This window comes from Balaenoptera borealis, assembly GCF_965194805.1.
Source record: "Balaenoptera borealis genome assembly, chromosome: 9".
Classification (NCBI taxonomy): Eukaryota; Metazoa; Chordata; class Mammalia; order Artiodactyla; family Balaenopteridae; genus Balaenoptera; species Balaenoptera borealis.
Genome location: NC_138873.1, coordinates 30,471,413 through 30,496,651, shown reverse-complemented (window position 1 = coordinate 30,496,651; position 25,239 = coordinate 30,471,413). Strand labels below are relative to the sequence as shown.

Here is a 25,239-nt window from a genome sequence, read left to right as displayed (position 1 = left end):
AAATATCGTTGCCCAAGAGTCACAGAACACATTGCAAAACCATTGCATAATGTCTAACTTCCTCAAGCGAAACCTGGCAAATCTGAAATGTTCTATATTTTATGAAGAGATAAAAGAACACACAATTTTGACGATTATGTGATTTTGGACTATTTACATACATGTACATTCACCACCACTAAAAAAGCAGGTACTCAATGTTGAAAATAGTGTTACCATTAACAGTCATGGTGGGGCTTCCCTGGTGGCGCAGTGGTTAAGAATCCACCTGCCAATGCAGGGGACACGGGTTCGAGCCCAGATCTGTGAAGATCCCACATGCCGCGGAGCAACTAAACCCGCATGCCACAACTACTGAGCCTGCGCTCTAGAGCCCGCGAACCACAACTACTGAGCCTGCATGCCACAACTACTGAAGTCCACGTGCCTAGAGTCCGTGCTCCACAACAAGAGAAGCCACCGCAATGAGAAGACTGCGCACCGCAGCAAAGAGTAGCCCCCGCTCGCCACAGCTAGAGAAAGGCCGTGCACAGCAACAAAGACTCAACACAGCCAAAAATAAATAAATAAAATAAATTAAAAACAAAAAACTAAAAACAGTCATGGTCTTTGTGTTATGGGATTTGTGCCTGTTAGATTACACCACGGCCTTTAGGTAGGACTGTTTGGAGCTATGAATACCCATTAACCTGGACTAACTGTTATTTCTTCTAGAACATCTCAAAACGACTTTCATTGTTAAGATAAACTTCAACGTTGGAGTTTATGTTTCCAATGAAACTCCAATGAGTTTATGTTTCCATCTGATTAGAAAGCAAATCCTCCCCAATCATTAGCACAGAAAACTAGATGAGTTCAAACTGTCTTTAATGTCAAATGGAATTCAGTCATAAACATCTCAATTCCCATCATTACTGTTCTCTCCCAAGGCTACCACTATATTTACAACGTCCCTGAAGCTCTTCACTCTGCTCATGCTCACACACACAAGCACACACAAGCACACACAACAAGTAAGGCTGGAGTCAGGATTAGTCCTCATTTACATGACCCAAACCTCAATTATACAATTATACCATACTGTATTATTTCAGCGTAACCAAGAAAAGAGGCAAAATTACGATAACACTTAAATATAATCCTTGATGAGAAAAATATATATATCTGGAAATCATTGGTCTATACTAGGGAGCGAGCCATTCAAAGTTTCTTAGTAAACTTGGGATGCAACAATGAATATGATAAAGTGATGATGTCCTACACCATCACAATATTTTGCAAAGCTATGATCATTAATAATGTGGATATTATCAGGTAAGTTGTCGCTGAGTTGCTGGTCCTGCCTGAGATGGAACGTACGTCTTCAGTGTACCATCTCCCAAACAGTGACACTGTTAGGATAGGCTCAGATGATCCATTCTTGTTTACCAAACGCCCATCTTTTAGTACCTAAAGAAAAAGTGGGAAAAGTATAGTCAACTTGATTAGAATATACATTACAAGCAGACTCATAATTTTGAAACCATCCTAGATATCATGGTAGGTAAGGGGGCTAGGGCTGGGGTTGGGGGTTGGGGAACAGGTGGGAAAGATAGGAAACAGCTATTTTATATGTAAGGAAGACTAGAGCCATCCTAGAGGGTTCAATAATTGAGTTTAAACAATCAGATGTAACCCTTAATGAAAAGTCAGAAATCATCAGTAGCAAAAATCTATTGAGTCCAATTATATGCAAGATAACCAGGAGCCAGAGGCACACAAATAACACCCTTCCCTCAAGAAGCTTAAAAGTTAATGGTGAAACTGAGAAGATCCCACAAATAAAGAGAGAAATCAGTATATTAGTATATTGCAGAGAGAAACAGGTATGTGCTTAGGAGGTCTGAGAAGGAATAGCTGAACTGCTCTGCTTCCCAAGGTGGGATACAGTCTGCTACAAGGAGCAGTTAGGAATTTCTCCCTGGGGCTGTATGATGGAAAACTTTGTGCCAAGTGGAAATCAAGCAGCAAAGCCTCATTCTGAGACAGGAATGTATGTGACAGATCTAGGCAATGTGCTTTCTCACTCCAATTTGGTTAGAACCAGTTGTGTGCTGGAGCCAGTGGTGTGTAAGTTCACAACAACAGACTGTTAAATCTCCAGGAATTTTGACAGCTGGTTGTTGCATGGCTGTTCTTGAAATTGATGGTGGTGAGAATATTTACATCATGATAACTGGCAAATGCCACAAATCGGAGCTTTTCTTTTTCTTCCTCAGAGAGTGGCTTGTTACAATTTACAGCACATCACTAGCTGGAGTTGAAGATTATTGAAGAGGAGACTAAGCCACATGGTCAAAGAGAACGGTAGGGATTGGATTTGTGAAAGTCATGAATGATCAGATCTATCCTGAAGGCAAGAGGCTTCTCTGTAAGGGAGTAATGTATGCAAAGTAATGGAACAAGAATAGAAAAAAACACAAATAGACAACAGATAGAACAAGAATTAAAGAACATGAGTTCATCATCAGTTGTGAGAAGGACAGTTTGGATGGGGAAGAAATTAGAAGGTGAGAAATTAGATACTTAATAACTAGAAGTAGAAAATAACTAAATATCCCCGAAGACGATAATTGTGGTGACACATACACACAAAAACATAGCTCACTGACAAGTCGTCAAACACACAACCTGTTGGTAATTAAACGAACAAATATAAAATGTTAAATGTTCATTGTTTATTAAGTGTTCATTGTTTCCAAATAGTCCCTTGTTTATTAAATTTTTCCTTAAAGAACAAAAATGAAATAAAAGAGGTATATTTCAAATTACATTTGGGTGAAAGTTTGAAACAAGTTAAACACAAATATTTAGTTTTCTTGTGACTTTTCATCAATATAGTAAAATTGTGTCTATTTTGACCTCCTTGGAATTAATTGTTCCACATCAGTGATTGTCCCTTGGGTTCTAGTTAGAACTTAGCATTTTTACTGCTTTCCTGTTACAAATTTTCCTAAAATATACTATATAATTAACTGGCCTTCTATGTTACACACTCAAGATAATTTGACCTTTTTGACTATTCCCTTAAACTGGTAGTTTTTACCCACCAAAATCACCTGTAGGACTATGAAAAATATAGGTCTCATCCTCAGAGATTCTGATTTACTGTATCTACAGTGGGACCTGGCCTCCTACTCCTCCAGTCTGTCTGCACATTGATGTATACTTACATGATGTTCAGTACATGTGGCCTAATTCTGGCAAGCTTTTCCTCCAGTTGTTGATGAACTTGGTTAACTAGGTAAACTCTTTGAGGTAAATACCTAAAAATACATCCTGATACTTGTATAATGCTTCACTGTTCACAAAGTGCTTTCACATGCATTACCAAATCAGTGAGGAAGATATTCTCCCCATTTTACAGGTAGGAAATTCAGAGGTTAACTGGCTTGCACAAACTTACATAACTAGTTAGTTGCAGAGGCCACACTTCTGATAATATACCAGAGTTAACCTAAAATGTTAAAGCAAGGTGTTTCCCACAGTTGTGATGGTCAGTAACACTTCATGCTCTTAGCGTAGAACTAAGGATGGGGAAAAGATAGGCAATGAATATGTTGGAATCTCTGCAGAAGTGATCCTCAAAGATAATGTGTAAATATGTGTTGATGGAGAGTCCATCAGTCAAGGAAACTGGGAAAATACTCAGGAAGACATGGTCAGTGTGACTCATGTAAAAAACTTGTCATCTATGGCAGGGGTCCCCAACCCCCAGTTGCAAGCAGAGACTTGAAAAGAACTGGCCTATTGTGTCTTTCCCTACTTATGCTCTTGGACTCCTTAATCTAACATGTGAACAAGACCAGGCTCTCTGGAAGATGAGGGACCACAGAGGGAGAGTGGCCCCAATCATCTCACCTCTCCAAGACTATGCCATCACAAAGCAGCCCGCCCCAGCTAACCCACCTGCTAGTGGCAGACGCATGAATGAGCCCAGCCAAGATCAACCGAGCCTCTTCTAGTCCAGAACAGCCTAGCTACACCCAGTTCACATCACCAACCACAGAATCAGGGCTAAAGAAATGGTTATTGTGTCAAGCCATGAAATTTTGAGGAGTCTGTTACACAGCAAAAGTTAACAGATACAGTTGTCATAGCCTGTTTTATTTGACTTCAGAAAACATATAAAATGAAGACACTCTTAAAGTTGTCCTACCTCAAATTTTCCAGGTGCCAGATTGATTTTAGTAAGTAGCACTTCAGGGAAAACATACTCCGTTCTAAATGTGCCACTTAGGGAGAACATTTCAAATCTTGTCAGAGCAGTGTCTACTGGCTGTCCACAAGTTGTCAGATTAGTAGATTTACATCTCACCATTGTGCATACCTGTGTAGAAGAGATGCAGATAAAATGCAATGTCTTGCATCTAAGTTACTTGTACTAGAACTGTTGACTCAGTTTATAAACGTAGCAAAGTAAATATTTTCACCATTTGATAAAGGGATTTGGATCATATAATTACCTGCTTTGTTGAAAATGGCAAATGATTAAGAACCAACCCTCACTTCCTGGGTAGCTAGTGGGATTGAAAGAAAGAAGCCAGTTTAAAACTGGATTTGTAATAGGAAAGAATAAATCCACTCCATATTGGATCCGTTTCTCTTTATTTAAACCTTTGTAGTCTACTGCTTTTGCTACAAGTTACTCACTAAAGGCATGCTGCCTATAAGCTTTAAATTATACATAATGAACCATCTCTAAGAATCCTGCCTTTCATGTAATGAGCTAAAATACCTTTGTTTAGCTCACAGGAAACTTCCAGACCAGGCACACCTATGAATGGCTGCAGGAAGGAAAAAATAAACACATCCCCTCCAGAGTCTTACTGGAACTAGGACTTTACCCCCTCCCCATTTAGTGTAAAAGAAGCCTGAATTCTACCTCAGGGAAGATGGTTCTTTGGGACACTAGTCCACCATCTTCTCAGTCTGCTGGCTTTCCAAATAAAGTCACTATTCCTTGTCCCAACAACTCATCTCTCAATGTATTGGTCTGTCATACAGCAAGCAGTACAAGCTTGGACTTGGTAACAGATATAAACCATTAGTCTGGCATGTCAGATGATGGCATTTGGCCCAAGAAAGTAGAGGTATTTGGGCAACAGGAATACAAAAGCCAAAAGGATGATTGAAATTTTGACCATCTCTTTTTTTTTTTTTCATATCCGTTTCCTTAGGAGAAGGCAGTGAGGCACAGAGTAAAATAAGAAAAAACAAATGCATAGCCAACATAATACAAAAAGTTTAAAAAATTTGTCAGTGGAAGGGCATGAAATGATCAGGATATTTGGTTACAAGAGAAGTTAAAATAAAAGTGATATCCCTACTTATTGTTGGTTTTAAAAGTTAAAACAAGACTTTATATTCAGATGTGTTAGCAAAGCTGCTTAAAGAAGCCTTCTTGAAGTTCACTTCAATATGTAAACTAGTTTCATTAGTCAAATAGAAAATCAGCATCGTCAGGCTAATGTATTCTTTTAAGGTGCTCAAAGCAAGCAATCAATGATACTTAGCCCCCTTGCAAATATCACATGATTAATCCCAAAGTGTGTGTGTGTTTGTGTGTGTGTGTGTGTGTGTGTGTGTGTGTGTGTATGTGTGTGTGTGAGACACTGGCAATGCATGCAGTCATGCCAAGGAAAAGCATTTGGTTCCCTGGGACAAATATGAAAACTTAACCCTGGAATTTACTGACATCCAAACACTCCCTTTCTCTCGAGCTTAGATTACCTGCCAATACTCTCTTCTCCTTCGGCCATGAAGTCCAGCAAAAGCTCCTAGAACATACACTTCATTCTCCTCTTTTCCTAACATTCTGTAGCTTAAATGACAGCACAGCTCTTTTTGACAGACTGTAAGGTTTCCTGCATTTTCAAAGAGTTCTGTGAAGTTGAACTCATCCCGGGAAATAAAGCCCCTAAAGGAGTTTTTCTGTCCTGGGAATGGTTTGATGGTGGTGGCGTAGGCACTCCAATTCACAGCTGGTGGGTAGGTCAGAGAGTTTCGGGGATGCGAATCCACCTCTGCAAAGAGGATCTTTCCCAACTCTGTTTCCATATCATAATGATATACTTTGGGCGAGTGTGGTGCATAGATACCACTGCCTGTGAATGGAAGACAAGTCTTTTAAAAACAAAAAGCAAACCCAACACCACCAGTTTCCCCATCAGAATTCAGCATGTGGTCATGTCACAAGATTAGTCACAATGAGAAAGCACAAGGCACTGAACATCTAAGTATAATACTTCTCCTATTCTCTACTGGAGGAGATTAAACTACGTGATCAGTGGTCTCATTTCAAATAAACCTTGAATATAATTTACTAGCATTATAGAAAATTAAGTCAAATATTAAAGTCATTGTACTCAGGCATTCCTGAGAGGTAGGGAAGTTAATACAAAATTCCCTCCTGTTCTCCATTGTGGTGGTTTTCAAATATGTTCCAAAATTCTTCAAAACTCCTTTCTCCAATGGGTGGATCTAATTCCCTTCACTTTGAGTGTGGGCTTGACTTAGTGACATACTCCTAATCAATAGAACATGGTAGAAATAATGGTTTGTGACTAGTCATTAATGGCAATGCAGCTTTCCTCTTTCTCTCTCTTTCTCTCTCTCTCTCTCTCTCTATCTCCCTCTCTCTCTCTCCCCCTTTCTCTCATTACTTGCTCTGGAGGAAGCCAGCTGCCATGTCATAAGGATACATCACACAGCCCTATGGAGAGGCCCATGTGCAAGAAATGAAGGTCTCCTCTCAACACCCACTGAGAAAGAGAGGAACCCTACCGATAGCCATATGAGTGAGCCATCCTGGAAGCAGACCTGCCAGCCCCAATCAAGCCTTCAGATGACTTTCAGCCCAGCCAACAGTTTAATGTAACCTGAAGAGATGGCCTGAGCCAGGACCACCCAGTTAAGCTACTCCCAAATTCCTGACCAACACAAATTGTAAGATAATAAATGTTTATTGTTTTTAAGCCACTTTCACTTTTTACTTTTAAAGCAATTTGTTATACAGCAACATGTCAATAATACACTACTCTGCCTTGCCAGTTATAGAGCATATCTTGTTTAGTTCCCTGCTTTGCCCCCTACTATCTCGTGGCCTTTGGCAAGTTACTTGCATTTTTGTGTGTCTCAGTTTTGTAATCTGCAAAGTTGTAATGATAGTACTCAGCGCATACATAGAGTTGTTGTGAGGATAGATGAAATAATACACATGAAAGTCTTAACACAGCCATAGCTGTTATAATCAGGCAGTAGCTTTTCTTTTCTTCTTCCTCTTTTTTTTTTTTTAATGAAAGGATACAAACATAGTAAGAAGTCCCAACAAAGAACCAAAAAATTACAACAGGTCATATCTGAGGCACACGTTTCTCTGCATTTAGAAATATAATCTGCAAACCACATCTGGTCATGAATTACCTGTCATCTTTAGGCTGACATTATGTGTGTTGGCCACAAGAAGATTAACTCTCATTCCCATTGCCCAAGCTGAATGAAATTCAATAGCTGTCAAAAAGGGCAAAACATTCATCCAAGCTGTGGGAAACAATATGGTGTCCACGTGGAAATCTTTCACCAGGGTCACAGCAGGATCATGGAAGAGAATATCAAAGCATGTGAAAATGCCAAACTTTCCAAAGGAGGTGTTGAAAGTCACCAACTCCGGCTTTTTGGGGACATCAAACTGAAGCTCAGAGTAGAGGTTGTACTATAACAAACACACAGGATAAAACCAGGAAAGGCTTGTTTATTGAAGAGGTGACACATGAAAACTCTCCAAGTTAGTAATTTTGAGATTTGACAATGCTCAATAGCAGGAAATCTATAGAAGGTGAATAACTCTGGTGACTGGAAGTTAATTTCCAAAGAAAAATACGGAGAAATACAGTCTCTCTCACTCCATCTCTCCCTCTCCCTCTCTCTCTATCTTTCCCTCTCTTTCTCTCTCTCTCCCTCCCTCTCTCTCCTTAACTCCCTCCCTCTCTCAATCAGGAGCCAAATACCTCCCCATAAATCCTAAACACTATGTGCTTCTTGAAAGCTGAAGACATACATCATTTTTCTTTGAGTCCCTGATACCTCGAAACATAATAGATGCACAATAAATATCTATTAATCAGATGAGGGAGGCCCTCTCCCTCTTTACAGTGTCCCATCCAAAGTAATTTCAGGGACTCTTACCCAGCTTTCAAAATTGTTGTTAAAAATAAATGTTTTATTTCATTCTCTCTGATTCCCTCCAAGTAAACTTGAGAAATGAACCTAGTCTAATTTAATAATCAGGGTCAACAGCTTAATAAAATGATTTGCAAAGTAGGAAAGACTGAGGGTTGGGAGCCAGACTATTAAAACTTCTTTCTAAATTTATTTTCTAACTAAAAAAAATCTTTAATTGAAATTTACTAGCATTTTAAGAATTGATTGACAAAAGTACTCTTATCAGATCCATATGTCAGAGAGCATGGGTCACGAACTGTTCCGAGGTACCCTGATGGAAGAACGAGAGCTTCTCACTTTAGGATGACCCAGGTCCTCATTAGCTGTCCACATCCGGTGCACTGTGCCATCCTGCCGTTTACTGGGCCTGGATAAATGGATTGACCAACTATGCTACCAGTTTAACTAGGTCAACACTTACAGAATGGAAGAGTAGCTGCAAAGAAAGAGCCTTTAAAAATGATACTCACAATGCAAACACAGTCTCGGAAATAAGGGAAAAGGAAGTACTGACATTTCTATTTCCAGTCTGAGACATATTTTTGAGGAGAACACAGAAGTTTAATTACATATAAAAACAAGTTGTGAAACCCACAAGTTTATGAAGAAAACTTTTTGAAAGTTTTGTGTTTTATTTATAAATACACAAATAAACACACAAAAAAATATAAATATATATATATATTTTAAGTATTTGTTTATTTATTTATTTATGGCTGTGTTGGGTCTTCGTTTCTGTGCTAGGGTTTTCTCTAGTTGTGGCAAGCGGGGGCCACTCTTCATCGCGTTGCGCGGGCCTCTCACTGTTGCGGCCCCTCTTGTTGCGGAGCACAGGCTCCAGACGCGCAGGCTCAGTAATTGTGGCTCACGGGCCCAGCTGCTCTGCGGCACGTGGGATCTTCCCAGACCAGGGCTCGAACCCGTGTCCCCTGCATTGGCAGGCAGATTCTCAACCACTGCGCCACCAGGGAAGCCCATTATATAAATATATTTTATTTTGAGGACTCATGTTAAAATTTTTTTCCATATAGAGGTATATGATCAAAAACATTTGAAAGTCATTGGCTCAATATCACTCCTCTTGAGTAATATTTATTTTTCCCTAGGACTTCCAGGAGATAATTTCTCCAGTCAGAAGATTTTGAAGCCACAATTAAGATGCTTAGAAAAAATATGGGAGAGGAAAAGGGACATTCACACTGACCTGCACATCCCATAACCATTTAAAAGGTCAGCCTCTCTCCCGGTCCAATTTAGTATAAAATTATCACTTCAGGTTATTTTACTCTTTCAATTCAGATTTTAAAGTAAAAAATTTTATGATTTGACCTTAAATCAATAAGAAGATAATTAAATTCACTGGTATAGAAACTGAAAAGAGAAAGATCATTTTTGTGACTTGATAGAAAGCAGGGAAATTAACTTCCGTGCAACTGATTCATACAATGTGAAAACATCTTTTATCATTTCAAAATTAAATGGGATCCAGACTACAGTCATCTCAGTATCTTTTATATCAATATTAAAATTACTTGTTTTATATATGCTTTATCTCAATCCTGGAGTATTACCAAACGTTTCTTACAGGTCTCTGCCTACAATTTTTTCCACATTTCTAAAGTGTCATTTTCTTTATTGCTCGCTTAAAAAAAACTCTTGGTAATATTGTGTTATAAGAGAACGAAGCTCTAACTCTTATACACAGCATGCACCCCCCTCATAGCAGGCTGCATATTACACACCAACCCCCTCTTACCTTATGGTAACGTGCCACCAGCTTTCCCTTTGCATCATACACCACGTTGGTGTTGTATTGATAATGGCCATTAGGAGGACACGTGGAGTCACAGGAATTACATGGCTTTTTGTCCCCAATATTTGCCAAGACATAGATAGAGTTGTTCTTGGCCAGGCAGCTGAGTCTTGCTTGTACTGGTGTACGACCAAATCTAAATCCAATTTTAATTAAGACATTTCAGTAAGTCAGACAGAGAAAGACAAATACTGTACGATATAACTTATATGTGGAATTTTAAAAAGTCAAACTGGTAGAAACAGAAGATAGAATGGTGGTTACTAGGGGCTGGATTGTGGGGAACTGGGGAGATGCAGTTTAAGGGTACAAACTTGCAACTAATAGATAAATAAGTCCTGGAGACTGAATGCATAACATAGCGTTTATAGTCAACAATCCTGTATGATAAACTTCAAAGTTGCTATGAAACTAGATCTTAATTGTTCTCCACCAAAAAAGAAATGATAATTATGTGACATGATAGAAATTATATGCAGAAGTCACAAATTATGCCTAACCTTGATGAATTTTTTTCCACATTGTATCTATTGCTCCAGCAATTTATTATTCACTCTCCTGCATCAACAGTTGTCATCTCTCTACTAGATCATTCCATCAGCATGCAAATATGCTCTAGTACCTCTCATCTTTAAACAAAATAAAATAAAAACCTCTCTTGACCCCCATGCCTCTCTACTTTATGCTCCATTCCTTAGGTCCATCTTACAACAAAACTCCCTGGAAGAGCTGGCCATTTTGCTATCCTCAGCCCATCTTCTCCTGTTCTCTTTAGAAGCGCTCAGATCAGCTTTCATCGCTATCATCCCACCCGACAACTCTCACTAATGCTGATGATGACATCCACATGATGTCATCATCATGTGGCATCTTGTGATCTTGTGCTACTTACCTGCAGCAGTTGACACAGTTACTTACACCCTCCCCCCGGAAACACTTCACCTTGCTTATTGGACCCCACGCTCTCATTCTCCTACTCACTGGGTGCTTTTCTCCATCTCCTTTTCTGGTTCCTCCTCATCTGCACTGAGTCTAAACACTGTAGTTTCCTATAGCTCAAGCATTAGATCTCTTCTCTAACTCACTCCATAGATGAACTCATCACGGTGTTAAAAATTATTTTCTCCCTCTTAGTGGTAAGTTTCTTTTCTTTTTATAAAGGAAGTTTATTCTTTTATTATTTCCAAAAATAATCCAGCTCCTAAAGTCTTGAAGTTTAAGATGTATTTGGGAATCTGTTTCTTGGTAGTTGGGGAATAGCCAAATGACGTTTCCTCCTGGTGTTAAGGCGGAGGTAGGGGTCTCAGTTTGTTAGTGGTGGTAATCCAAGACGCAGACGTATTATCTGGGTAGTGCAGGAATGGAACACCACTGGAACTCCCCTGGAAATGGTAGTGCTGTGAGCCATTAGACCAAGGCCAGCTCTGAGTGCCCTGACGTTTGGAAGCCCATACTCTCAAGATACCAAGATAACTGACAAATAAATAGCAGACTACAACAGAAGGGACATTATTCTTACCATTGTGACTTTCTTTTTAGCTGTAACTCTGTGGCCTTATGTTATGCAAAGCGGTCTATAATTCTTATCTTTGGAGATGAAAGGAATATGAACAGAAATGTTTGCAGGGCTTATAGAAAATTTGACTACTGTGTCTTTACAGTGAATTGAATAACTTTATATGATGAAGCTAACTTTCCTACTATAGAAATACTTTAAAAAAGTTTATGTTTAAGGACATAAAAATGTGCTTGACAGTGAGTGCCTAGAACTGTGCCACTAAAGAAGGGAAATCTTATCTAAGAAGGTACATTTCTGTACCAGAGTTGTGTTGTAACCATCCTTTGGGCCCTCTGCTGGAAAAGTAGAATCAAGTCTCAAATAATGTCTTTTTAATTATATCCTATAGTATTACAGATGTAGGACAGTACTGTATCATACCTCTGTGAATGTAAGATATCTTGTACCTGCTTTATGATACATAGTAGTGACCATGCTTTATCAGATCTATTTATAATGATGTTATTCTAGAATGTTTTCTTTCCAGATGATGATTGAGAAGCTAATAAAGAAAATGGTGCCAGGTACCACAACAGTAACAGAACTTTGCTGTTTTCTGAGGTTTTGTTTTTTACCTTTTTTTTTTTTAATAGAGTGTGCTATATGTCTCTATAATTTTGTGCAGATGACTGCAGAACCTGGAAAAGCTGTTGCTGCTATTGATGCATAAAATACTGCTCTTGGTCTTTTTATATAAATAATAAATCTATATATATATACATATATGTGTATATACATAAAATTGGAATTTTTGGAAACTTTAGCTGTGCTGTCAACTTTGGAAAAAGTATCCCAGTTGTACTGTGTTGGGTTGGCACTGCACAGAAATTAACAGCTATATTGGTCTAGAAACGTTAAAACATAATTTTTTCCATTTGTACAGGGGTAACACACTGTATTAAATATGTAAGGTCTTATCTACATGGGTTTGATTACAGAAACTAACAAAGTATTCTCTAAATAAAAACAAAAGTACAAAAATTGAAATGTGCTTGAAAGGGGCTTCCCTGGTGGTGCAGTGGTTGAGAATCTGCCTGCTAATGCAGGGGACACGGGTTTGCGCCCTGGTCTGGGAAGATCCCACATGCCGCGGAGCAGCTGGGCCCGTGAGCCACAATTACTGAGCCTGCACGTCTGGAGCCTGTGGTCCGCAACAAGAGAGGCCGCGATAGTGAGAGGCCTGCGCACCGCGATGAAGAGTGGCCCCCGCTTGCCACAACTAGAGAAAGCCCTCGCACAGAAACGAAGACCCAACATAGCAATCAATCAATCAATCAATCAATCAATCAATCTTAAAAAAAAATGTGCTTGAAAGGTCTCTATTTTTACCCCGAATAAAGAATATGTAGAGTGCTTTTTAATTTTTGTGGTTTCATCTGTGAATAGGTAACTCTTTGAGACATTTCTGCTTCCACTGAGGACCAAGATTCTTTGCTCTTTGACATTACTGACCAATGTGGAGTTGGCAATATACTTATTGATAAGTTATTAACCTTACTTGAGAATAGTCACACTAAATGTGAAAGGGACAGAGTGAGAGCCATGTCAGGGTATCTTTTTTAAACTAAATGTGATTATCAATATTTAAAAATGCAACTTTACTATTCTTGTATAGATGTTAGATATTGTGTTTTATTTCCTAAAGCTTAATAGGTTTGAACGTGGAGTTTATTTATAGAAGGCAAATAAAAGGAAATTTATAAAAGTGAGTGTCTGAATAGAATAATGATAAACTTATCCATCCTATAAACTACATTATTACATTAGTTTCATTAAGAGCAATGTGGTTTGAAAAAAAGGTCTGTATTGGGCTTCCCTGGTGGCACAGTGGTTAAGAATCCGCCTGCCAATGCAGGGGCACGGGTTTGAGCCGTGGTCCGGGAAGATCCCACATGCCGCGGAGCAACTAAGCCCGTGTGCCACAACTACTGAGCCCGGGTGCCGCAACTATTGAAGCCTGTGCACCTAGAGCCCGTGCTCCGCAGCAAGAGAAACCACCGCAGTGAGAAGCCCGCGCACCGCAATGAAGAGTAGCCCCCGCTCGCTGCAACCAGAGAAAGCCCACGTGCAGCAACAAAGACCCAACGCAGCCAAAAATAAATAAATTAAATCGATAAATTTATATTAAAAAAAAAAGGCCTGTATGTGAGAAGATTACTGTGGACCTAGATTTACTTAGGAGATATTTATAGATGGTTCCTCATTTGAGCTGCCACTGCTAAGGCACATCCCCGACCTCACCAATGAGAATCTAGTAAGATTCACCTTTGATTTTTACAGCACAATTATGTGTTTTGGAGCTTACATTTAACAGGCAGTCTGAATTCAAACCTCAAACGCTTCTTTATCATGACTGCACCTCCTGCTTCCTTACTGTAGCTCTTTATACATTTGCTGGTTACATGGGTGAATGAGTGAATGAATGAATGAAAAGGGATGGATTGATAGTTACTCTTCTCCAGGTTAGTAAATCTGATTTAAAAATTTTTTCTCCCTTTCTCCCTCCAACCCAGACCTTGTCTTTCATGCCAGACTCGAATATGCAACTGCCAAGGTTGTATCTCCACTTGGATATCTATTAAATCACAGCTCAAACTTCAGATGCACAAAACTGATTTCCTGAGTTCCATCCCAGACTTTCTATTCCTTCAGTGCTCCTGTAACCGAGAGCACCCTATGGGACCTTCCCAGGACAGACTCCCTCCATCCTCCATGTCCTCTACCTGCCTCTTTCTTTGTGGAAAAGCTTTAGTCTCCCAGGCCTCCCCTGAGTCACAAAAAACTGGCTCAAGAATTAATGATTGGAAGAATGTAAACACATAGTAACAAAAAAATAGCAGTTGGGCCGGGAGAACTGGTAACAACTTAAATAATAGATTAGCCATACAACAGAGTCACAGAATCTTTAGTTCCTCCCCAAAGAACATAAATAACAGTCTGACACACATTCCTCAATTGTTTTGCAGATACTAAAATCCCCACCAGATGGAAGAAGCTAACTGCATGATGACCATGAGCACATAACCCCCAGACTGGCTGGAGCCTGAGGAGAGATGATGTTAACCCCTGTGACATCACCCTGTTACCTCACCATCAACCAATCAGAGAATTGTGCAAGAGCTGATCACACACCCTGCCACTCTCTCCCTCACCTTGCCTTTAAAAACCCTTCCCTAAAATCCAGCGGGGAGTTTCAGTCTTTTGAGCATTAGCTGCCTGTATGCCTTGCTTGGCCCTGCACTTTCCTTCACCACAGCCCCGTGTCAGTAGATAGGCTTTACTGTGCCTGGGCAAGTGGACCCAAGTTTGGTTCAGTATCACTCCCTATGTCTGTAAATGGCAATTCCACGCCTACAACTGCTCAGGCCAAACACTTGGGAGTCACTCTTTGTTTGTTTGTTTTCTTTTGTTTTCTGGTCGTGCCAAGTGGCCTGTGGGATCTTGGTTCCCCGACCAGGGATTGAACCTGCGGCCCCTTCAGTGGAAGCACGCAGTCCTAACCACTGGACCGCCAGGGAAGTCCCATTAGCAGTAATCTTTTGATGTTGGGCTACCTTGTTTGTTTTTTCCTTTGGGGGCGTTGCAAAAACTCATATATCTTGGCTCCTCCCTTACCTCTTTGGAACTGTCCGAAGAGGTGTCTGAGGGGCTGTATCCCAGGCTAAAGTCCTTGGTAAAGCCCCAAAGAAAACATAATTGTCAACTATTAGGTTGTGCTTTTTTTTTTTCAGTCAGCATCCCTATTCTTATCTCCAAATGACATTCTATATAATAAATGAGTTTGTTTACATCTATCTTCTCCCACTAGAATATTCATAAGCCACAGGGAGGGCAAAGACTTTGTTTGAATAAGTGCTATATCTCCTATTCTTAAAATAGTATCTGGCACACAGTAGATGCTCAATAAGTAATAGTTAAATGAATTAAATGTAACTGTATTGGGTGACAATGCAAGCCCATTTTCTGTCAAAATTTCTTTTTTCTAGTGTAGAGCTATGAAAGAGGTATTTACTAACCATATGGAGTAGACCTCTCCGCCAACCTTCACCAGTTTCCATAGCTACTGTGATATCTGACTAGTCCATAAATTTGCAACATATGTTGTTTTTAACAGGAAGTCCATCTTACAATCGTACTGTGAGATGAAAACAAATGGGTTGTCCCCCTTCTCAAAACTTCTAGGCAGAAAGACTGTTCAGGGCTTCCCTAGTGGCGCAGTGGTTGAGAATCTACCTGCCAATGCAGGGGACACGGATTCGAGCCCTGGTCTGGGAAGATCCCACATGCCGCGGAGCAACTAGGCCCGTGAGCCACAATTACTGAGCCTGCGCGTCTGTAGCCTGTGCTCCGCAACAAGAGAGGCTGCGATAATGAGAGGCCCGCGCACCGCGATGAAGAGTGGTCCCTGCTCGCCGCAACTACGGAAAGCCCTCGCACAGAAACGAAGACCCAACACACCCAAAAATATATAAATAAATTTATAAAAAAAAAAAAAGAAAGAAAGAAAGACTGTCCAGCTATTGCCCCTCTTCTTCCACAAAAGTGTTTCTTACAAACATCATAGGAAGCATTAGCTCAGAACAGGAATGATTGGCAAGTGGAGCGGTTGACTGTCATGTAACCCGATATTCTCCTCGTTGTGCGGTTAGTCACTTTAGAGCTGAGAAAAGCCGCTTTCTGATAACACTTACATAAAATTTACACTAACCAGGAGTGCCTCAAAAAGCGTGGTATCTATAATCCTCCAGCAAGAACATGGCAAAGGGATGTTTAATAAACTTAATTTGAGGTACAAGAGTGAGAGAAAGTGCAAGAGGGTAAGAGATGGTGAGAGGATTTGAGAGTTGAGAAAGAACGAGTGTGAAAGAGTGAGGGACTTTTTACTGCCAGTATAGAAGTGTGCAATCCATGCCTCAATAATTCAAGCCTTAGTAGATAGTAGGAGTTATATATTAAATATACACACATATATTAAATATTTTATATTAGAAAGTTTCTAGATTACTTTTTCCCAGGAAAATTAGCTTTATGAGCCTAGGAAAATGCAAGGTTTCAAAACATAAAGTCTCACTAGAAAGTAGATAGTGAGGTCTTTCTGCCTGGGAAACAGATTCTAGAGCAGAGAGGCTATGAATTGAAATATAGTACCTTCAATAGAGACCTTGGAATATTTTCCAAACACAACCCCGTGTCCACTTCAGAAATTAACTTTCATGAGAAATTAATATTCATGAGATCGTGTTCCCCTTAGTTTCTAATCCCAGTAATAAATATTTTTATATTTCTCCAAATTTAATAAAGATACTAGATTATAAATAATTGTTAAATGGCATCTAGGTACAATTTTTAAATATCTAATGAATGCCGATATATATATATATATATATATATATATATATATATATATATATATAAAACAATAACATACACCACATACATGATCATTCAGGATTTATCATTTTGCTGCAGTGAACGTGTACATTTTAGAGAACCACAGCACTTTCGTACAAACAACTAGGATAACTCAAATACCTGTGTGGGTCTTGACATGGAATCCAATTCACCAGAGGATCTGGAATATCCTCCAGATAAGGGAAAATGGCTTCCCTGGTAAATTTCCATCCGTAAATTGCATCTTCTGGAGTCACAATGATCTGAGCACCCTGTTTAAAACAAGTTAAATCACAATTATTTCTCTATGTATGTAGACAATTCAACACTCGAACCTTCACCAGCTCTCATGCTCCTCATACATTATGATTAGCAGAAATAAAAGAATACCTGTTCAGCGGCCTGCTTAATTGCTATCTCCAGAATATCTATATTCTTGTTCATGAGGAGCAAGGCATCATCCTGAGAAACACGTGTTTCTGTGTGATTCGGCAATATGACCGCATGTTCATATACTGCAGCTTTGAAAGTATCCAAAGCGCTGACATGCAGAATAATTAGGGCCAAAACTGCCACGGAAGTTTGAAAAGAGGAAGTGATCATGATCAAGGTCTAGTGAGTTCTGCAAGTGAAAGTAACATTCATGTAGTATTTATAAAGAAAGGAACATTTAGGTAACATGACTGCCAGCTCTTATTTTACAATCTTATGAATATTATGCCTGATCATTTTGGAGGAAAAAAATTCCAGTTCCATGAATACAATCAAAAAGTATTGCAAGGATTGTACATGTACTATTGATAAGATTTAATGTCAAATTTCAAAAAGACAAAATTCAAATATAGTACAATTGTACCCTTTTATTAATAGAAAGAAAATAGTAACTAAATTAACTCTCATGTGAAAAACCATAATACAACAAATCTCATTTATTAAATTACAAAAACTAGATAATAATTTTTTTCTGTTCTGTTGACAGATCTACGTCATGTTTATTTTTAGAAGAGAAGAAAAAAATTAAAATATTTACTACTAGGAAAATGCAATACAGGGCAATATTGGGAACAAAATTCACCCAAGTCAACACTCTGACTTACCTATTAAAGACTCTGAACCTGCACTCCATAAAAACAAGATTTTGTGTCTGGTTTGCTCACTGCTGCGTCCTTAGTACCCAAAGCACTGATCCTCCAGGGGCTGGTCCCTGGTGTTTAGCCAGAGGAGAAATCAAGAACTTCTGCTAAGGGGGCCCTGGCCCTCCGGGGACTAAGCCTCCTTCCTCCCCCACTCCTTTTCTCCCCATCCCTCTCTCCTTCCTTCCTTCCTTCTTTCCTTTCTTCCCTCCTTCCCCCCTTCCTTCCTTTCTTTGGAGATAGATGGAAGGGAAGGGAAGCATCTCACTCGGGCTGGTGATTATAAAGATCATCTCTATTATAACCCAGATAAGATGTAATTTTCATTTTTGTTAGAGGCAAACCACGTAAATGAGCTTTTAAGAAAAACGCATACATTATGTGACCTCTGATAACCTCCTAGGACATCCATATTCTCCCTTCCCCAGTCCCAATCCTATCACACAAGAGTTTAGTGGGGTTTTTCGGTTTTTGATTTTGTTTTTTAATCTGAGTCTCTTCATTCAAATACTTTTAGATGGCATAGAAGAGTAGAAACAAATGAATAAAATTCTTTTATGTTTCCCCTCATACTGAGATAAAAGTCTTGATATAGATGAGGTCTATATTTGAGGTCTAAAATATGAGGTCTAAAATATGAGGTCTGCTCATATTTTCTGCTTTGAATAGAAATTTTTAGTAAAGAAATAACTTCTTACCTCTATAGAATAGAAAACTGAAAATAATTTCTAGAAAAATGGTCAAGGCTTTTAGTGGATAATGTGAAGGGAATGAGATTTTTATAATCTATTTTTATATAGTAGATTATGAGTGCCTTTAGAGTCTACAGAGCATGTAATGCAAATGCCCACACTTTACAGGACAGGAATCTGAGGCATAGAGAGGCAGAGTGACTTAGAGCAGGGCGTAGGACTTTTCACTCCTGATTCCAGAATCTTCCCCGATACCCAAGACATCATGCATGAGTCTGTACTCTGGTTTAACGTCTGCATCCAAGTGTCTGGACACTCACTTGCATCTTTTTTTTTTTTTTTTTGCTGCATTGGGTCTTCGTTGCTGCACACTGGCTTTCTCTAGTTGTGGAGAGGGGGAGCTACTCTTGGTTGCAGTGTGCTGGCTTCTCATTGCGGTGGCTTCTCTTGTTGTGGCTCGCGGGCTCGCGGGCTCTCGGGCGCGGGCTCAGTAGTTGTGGCACACGGGCTTAGTTGCTCTGCAGCATGTGGGATCTTCCTGGACCAGGGCTCGAACCTGCGTTCCCTGCACTGGCAGGAGGATTCTTAACCACTGCGCCACCAAGGAAGTCCCTCACTTGCATCTTTTAAGGAACCCCATTCAAAATGACCACCTTAGGAAGACCACAGATAAATCTAAATACTGAGTGAGTACTTGATGTAATTGAGAACTGTAAGCTCTTTCATTTCTACAAGTATCAATATAATTTGGATCATGATCTACTTCTTTGTGATTTAATCTCACCAATTAGTAATACTTCATTATCTCTTTTGCTTGTAAGTAGTTAGGTAAGCTGGTGAAAATAAACTAACATCTTTACTTTTGGAGGGTAAGAACAGAAACAGTCATATATGTCTTTCGCATCTCAGTGTCCCCAAATTTCCTGGACTTTTTTCTCTCTTTGTGGCTATAAACAAGAGAAATAGTGTCTTGTTTATTCGGGTTTTTTGGCTGGAGGGCGAAAGGGGAAGTGGTTTCTGATGCGAAGTCAGGGTGATTAAGCTCCTTTTTTTCTCTGCAGCATTTCAAAATTGTCTCATAAAAACTGAGAATCTGAGTAACAAAGACAATGGCATGGAAGAGTCAGAAGCTAGTAAATGAAACAACAATTTAAATATGGAAAAATCCATGAGACATAAAGAAAAAAGTGAATAATTTTTACATACATTTGTCATAGAAGCAGCTGATATTGTTTTAAATCTTCAGAGGTAAAAGACTAAATTCAAGACATAGAACTTTAAGAGTTTACATTTTCATGCTCATAAAGGTGGTTGATTAAGTAAGGCTTAATTAACTTCTTTAACTCTGTTATAAAATAATGTTACCTGGCCACAGGGTACATTGATTAAGTATTAGTCACTGCTAATAGGACCTATTTACTAATTTACCAATTTGTGATTAATGGAATTGATTTCAAGGGTGAAAAGTTCCAATCAATTCAAAATTATATGGTCAAAGGGCCACTATAAAAAAAATAGACATAGTTCAAATATTTGTTTCTAACTGGGAATCTGGTCATCTCTTAAAATAGTATTCAACTGAACTTAGTTTTCTGGCTGTAATAAGTAAGAAGAGTAGAAGTGTAGTTTCTGCTTTGCACTCCACTTCTCTGAAACTCTATTTCTCACCTTAAAAGTTCAGGTAATCATACCTGCTCTATCACCTTCACAAAGTTATTCTGAGAGTCAAAGACATATGAAAGTCCTCTGCAAGATTATGATGGGATGACAATAATTAACAAAAAGGGGAGACAATTTAGTAATGTAATGATCCTGACTCCATAATTCATCGTTAGGTCCACAGAGCTACTGTTGTTCAGCTGGACAAATCTGGTCTATCTGGGGCACTGTGCTGAGGATGGGATGGGAAACACAGCACCTGGCCACTTACTCCTGGATCATGCCCAGCTGGGCCTGGCAGACGTACATCCTCGGCGTGGCGAAGGCATCGTAAGAGCACCAAGGCCCCAGAAAGGCAAGGGGTGGCTCCTGGCTCTGATTCAGGCCTCAGGACTTCCTGGTCTGGCCCCTCTCCCAGGTGTGAAATGACATTAACAAAGAGTTGGAAATAGCATGTACAGTCACTGATGGCGTTTCCTCATAAGCAGCAAGGATGACATCAAAAAATAAGTAAGCAAAAGAGAAAAACCAGGCCCTACTTTTAAAACTATTTTCTCTTGATGCTGTATACCAAAAAAAGGATGATACTGTACCCCTCCCCCCCAAAAAAGTACTCGGTGGTAAAGAACAATGTTTCTGTCCCTGTCCCCATCGGAGACTTGCATTGGTCTTTAGCAAGCCTGTCTGAGTCAGCGTTTGAGAAAGGAAATGGCTGCTTGAGCAGAACCAGCCTGAACTTTTTTTTTTTTTTTAAATTATTTATTTATGGCTGTGTTGGGTCTTCGTTTCTGTGTGAGGGCTTGCTCTAGTTGTGGCAAGTGGGGGCCACTCTTCATCGCGGTGCGCAGGCCTCTCACTATCGCAGCCTCTCTTGGTGCGGAGCACAGGCTACAGACGCGCAGGCTCAGTAGTTGTGGCTCACGGGCCCAGCTGCTCCGCGGCATGTGGCATCTTCCCAGACCAGGGCTCGAACCCGTGTCCCCTGCATTGGCAGGCAGATTCTCAACCACTGCGCCACCAGGGAAGCCCCAGCCTGAACTTTAACCATCTTTTGGGGCCATATCCCAGCCCAGGTGAGGTGCTCCTCCAGCTCTGGACTTGGATTGGTGTTCAGCTCTTCAGACAGTTCATGCAACTCAAGCCAAGAGAGAATCTGAGAGAGTAGTGATTCATCACAGCCTGCCGCTCCCAAAATGGGTGGAAAGGGTTGTGCCATAGGAAGTTGCTAATCGCCACCTGTTTCTGACCTGCGGCAACAGTGATTTCATGTGGTTCAAACTACCCTTCTGCTTTCTGCTCTTAGAAGTTTAGGATCGTGGTAGGCCGGGCTGCAGAAGCCCCTTTGAACTGGCAGTGTGCTCCCACATTGTCTGAAGGTCCCCACTTCCTCAAAAGAAAAATAGTAACAAGCTCTCTTCTTGATGATTTCACTTGCAAATCCTTTATTTTGTTCTGATCCAACTCTGCCAAAGTTTATTGACTTCACCAACAGGAACTTCTGAAATGTCTGTTAGTTGGTGTCATAAACTGAACGTTTGCGTCCACCCCACCAACAAATTCATATATTGAAATCACATCCCCAATGTGATGGTGTTAGCAGGTGAAGCCCTCGAGAGGTGATTAGATCCTCAAGGCGAAGCCCTCCTGAATGCGATTCCTGCCCTTATAAAGGAGACCCCAGTGAGCCACCTGCCCCTTCCACCATGTGAGGACACAGGACCACCATCTATGAACCAGGAACTGGGTCCTACCAGACCTGAATCTGCCAACACCTTGTTCTTGGACTTCTCAACCTCCACAACTGTGAGAAAGAAATTTCTGTGGTTTTTAAGCCACCCAGTTGATGGTATTCGGTTGTAGCAGCCTGAACTAAGATGATATTGGGGGATGGTTAGGGGTATGGACCCTGTAGCCAGAATGCCTGGGTTTGAAACACTTCCTATCTGTGTGGCCATGAGCAAGTTATATGCCCTCTCAGGGCTGCAGTTTCCTTCACCTGCAAGATGGTGATAAAATGTGCTGAATAGTTTTGGCTGTTATTATTATCTCATGCCCACAAGATGGAGGCCCTATCGTGAGGGCAATGCCCAGTGCAGTGTTGACCCACGTCTTTAAATCTCTCTGGTCAGATGCTCACCTGTTCTCGGCCACTAACTCACTAAAAGAATGTCAATTAGTTCACATTCTCTATTTTCTCATTGTTCTGTCGCTTTCCGCAAAGTCGTTCATGTTTCCTGTCTTCTATGTCAATCTGACCTGAATGGTTTCGCCAGGGATTATTAATTTAAAGTCCATTTCTATGAGCTCATCTGGACGGCTTTTCCTGCAGCAGTCCCACAGATTCGCCCTCTGATCAATACCTCTCCCTATTTCACACATCATTCTATTTTTTTAAACCTCACACACACACACACACACACACACACAAAACTTACCAAGAAACTGGGTTACTTCTGCGTTGCTGTTGGGAAGACTGTGAAATGATACAGCCACTCTGGAAATCAGCTTGGGAATTTCTATATGAGCTGCTTCTTCAGTTTCTTATAAGCTGGGCCATTAACCAAAGTGACTATATTCAAAGATAGAGAAGAAAAGCCGAAGTCTGCGTTTGTCTGCTTTGACCACCCAGAATCCAAACCTTATGCTTTGCTAAATGGAATTTGTTCATATGGAAGATCAATTAATATGCAGCATCTGTTTGGGAGTTCTTGCTCTTCTGAATCAACTAACCAAAGTCCTGAGAGCTGCATTAAGACACATTCACCAGGTACAGGGATGGAAAAGTGTGGGCAGATCTTCCTTTCTTATGCAGTTTTTTTTTTTTCCAATTAATAATGCTGTTTTACCTCAAGAATATTTTTTCTTTCAGAGAGTTTTCAGTGACATGCGTGAAATTAAGTCCTGCAGCTTCCTTACTACCAGATGGCAGTGCCACTTAATGCACAGCCCTGTCCTCACACCATTCGTGTTCCAGATCTAGAGGTTGGACCCAGCTCTTAGGAGTGGACACACCGACAACCAGGTAACTCTGATCTTTATCAGATAAGTAAATAAAAGAGGCAAAAGCAAACCAGTAATAGCAAGAGAAAACAACAGAGGAAATGAATATAGCCATTCATTTCACTTAAGTTCTGAAAGTGAAAAGTATTAGTGTGATGTTTGCAAAAAATTAATAAACAGAAATCTCAATAAAGTTGGGAGACCAGAGAGGAAGCTCTCACACCCTGCGAGGATAGCAGAGCCCACCAGGGAAAAGAAAAATTCATCTTCTTTCCTGGCAAGAACTCAACCAACGAAACACCATGGGCTGTTTGTTTACCAGAGCCCTCCCAACTTCCTTTTTCCATCTATAAAAGTGTCCTCCTTCCCTTGCTGTGTGGGCACTTGTACAAACCCTGAATTGCAATTCTCTATTGATTCTAAATAAACCCATCTTTGTTGAAATATCTGGCTGTCTATTTGTTTCAGGTCAATATGTTCAAATGAAATATATACCTACACTGGTTTTAATTCTCAAAAGAAAAAAAAAAAAACCCTATTCATATTCATCCAACAACTGATTTCATGGCTGTCATTTTTTTTTTTTGGCCTCAATGGGCGGCATGTGGGATCTTAGTTCCCCAACCAGGGATCGAACTGGTGCCCCTGCAGTGGAAGCGCTGAGTCTTAACCACTGGACAGCCAGTAAAGTCCCTCATGGCTGTCATTTCTGAAACATATAATAATGTGACTTAACTGATTTGGTATTCAAATTTATCTTAAATGACAAAAACTTAAAAATGATAATAATGTACTGCTTTTTGTACTTGTGCTACTGTTGACCATGATCAACCAGAAATGCATTTGGCTTATTTTAGTACTGCTGATGCAATTGCACTAAACTATAAACCAGAAGTTATTACTGAACATCATGCTTTCTCAGATTGTCACCTATAAATAAACTGGGATTCGAAGTGGAGCTGTGGATTTTCTGAAAGAAACTAGTGCAAATATTTTAAGAGTTGCAAGTTGTTCCTAATGAAAAACTGAATAAGTAGGCTTTTGTTTCATTTGTTAATACTTTGGATAACATTTTACTTTTTCTGTCTTAAGTATGTTGTTTCTTACTCTCCTGTGTGTTTATTTCACAAATTGAGGACATATGACAGTGAGACCAAAGGAAAGCTAACTATCATAGTCTTTGGATCATTCCCTTTTGCTATGATCGTATATAAATAAAAGATATCGGTTTTACTTCTCACTTATTAATTGTACTTACTGAAAATTAGTTGGCTATGTCAGTATTTATTACCCACCTCTTTTGCCAGCTAGATATGAGAAGGTATGTTTAACATATTTAAATCTTGATAACTTAATAAACAATAGAATATTGCATTGATGTATGATATTTAATATTTATTGTCCAAATCAAATTTCCTATGTAAAATATATGGGTTATTTGGGGAAAAAAACTAATCATGCAATTACCATACAACTCAGCAGTTGTATTCTTGGGCATTTATCCCAGAGAAATGAAGACATCTTCACACAAAAACCTGTACATGAATGTTCATAGCACCTTTATTTGTTTTACCCGCAAACTGAAAACAATCCAGATGTACTTCAGTGGATGAATAACCAAGCTGTATGTATGTCCACACCATGGAATACTACTCAGTAAGAAATGAACTATGGACACATGCAACAATGTGGATGGATTTCAAGAGCATTATGCTGAATGAAAAAGGCAAT

The 25,239-nt window shown here is 39.8% G+C and overlaps 1 protein-coding gene across 2 annotated transcripts; it reads right to left on the bottom strand.

Annotated features, from left to right (window-relative positions):
* Positions 1-850: 850 nt before the first annotated feature.
* On the bottom strand, positions 851-24,958 carry LOC309634761 (pantetheine hydrolase VNN2-like). Of its 2 annotated transcripts, XM_082405175.1 has the most exons (7): positions 17,415-24,958; positions 17,166-17,296; positions 10,019-10,211; positions 7,465-7,753; positions 5,773-6,146; positions 4,199-4,369; positions 851-1,449 (listed from the first exon to the last, which is right to left on the bottom strand). In XM_082405175.1, exons 1-7 carry the CDS (start codon positions 17,625-17,627, stop codon positions 1,258-1,260), a joined length of 1,563 nt encoding a protein of 520 aa, XP_082261301.1. In that variant the 5' UTR covers positions 17,628-24,958; the 3' UTR covers positions 851-1,257. The 2 variants fall into 2 exon arrangements, with proteins under 2 accessions (XP_082261301.1, XP_082261302.1); XM_082405176.1 differs by lacking the exons at positions 5,773-6,146; positions 7,465-7,753.
* Between the last annotated feature and the right edge of the window lie 281 nt (positions 24,959-25,239).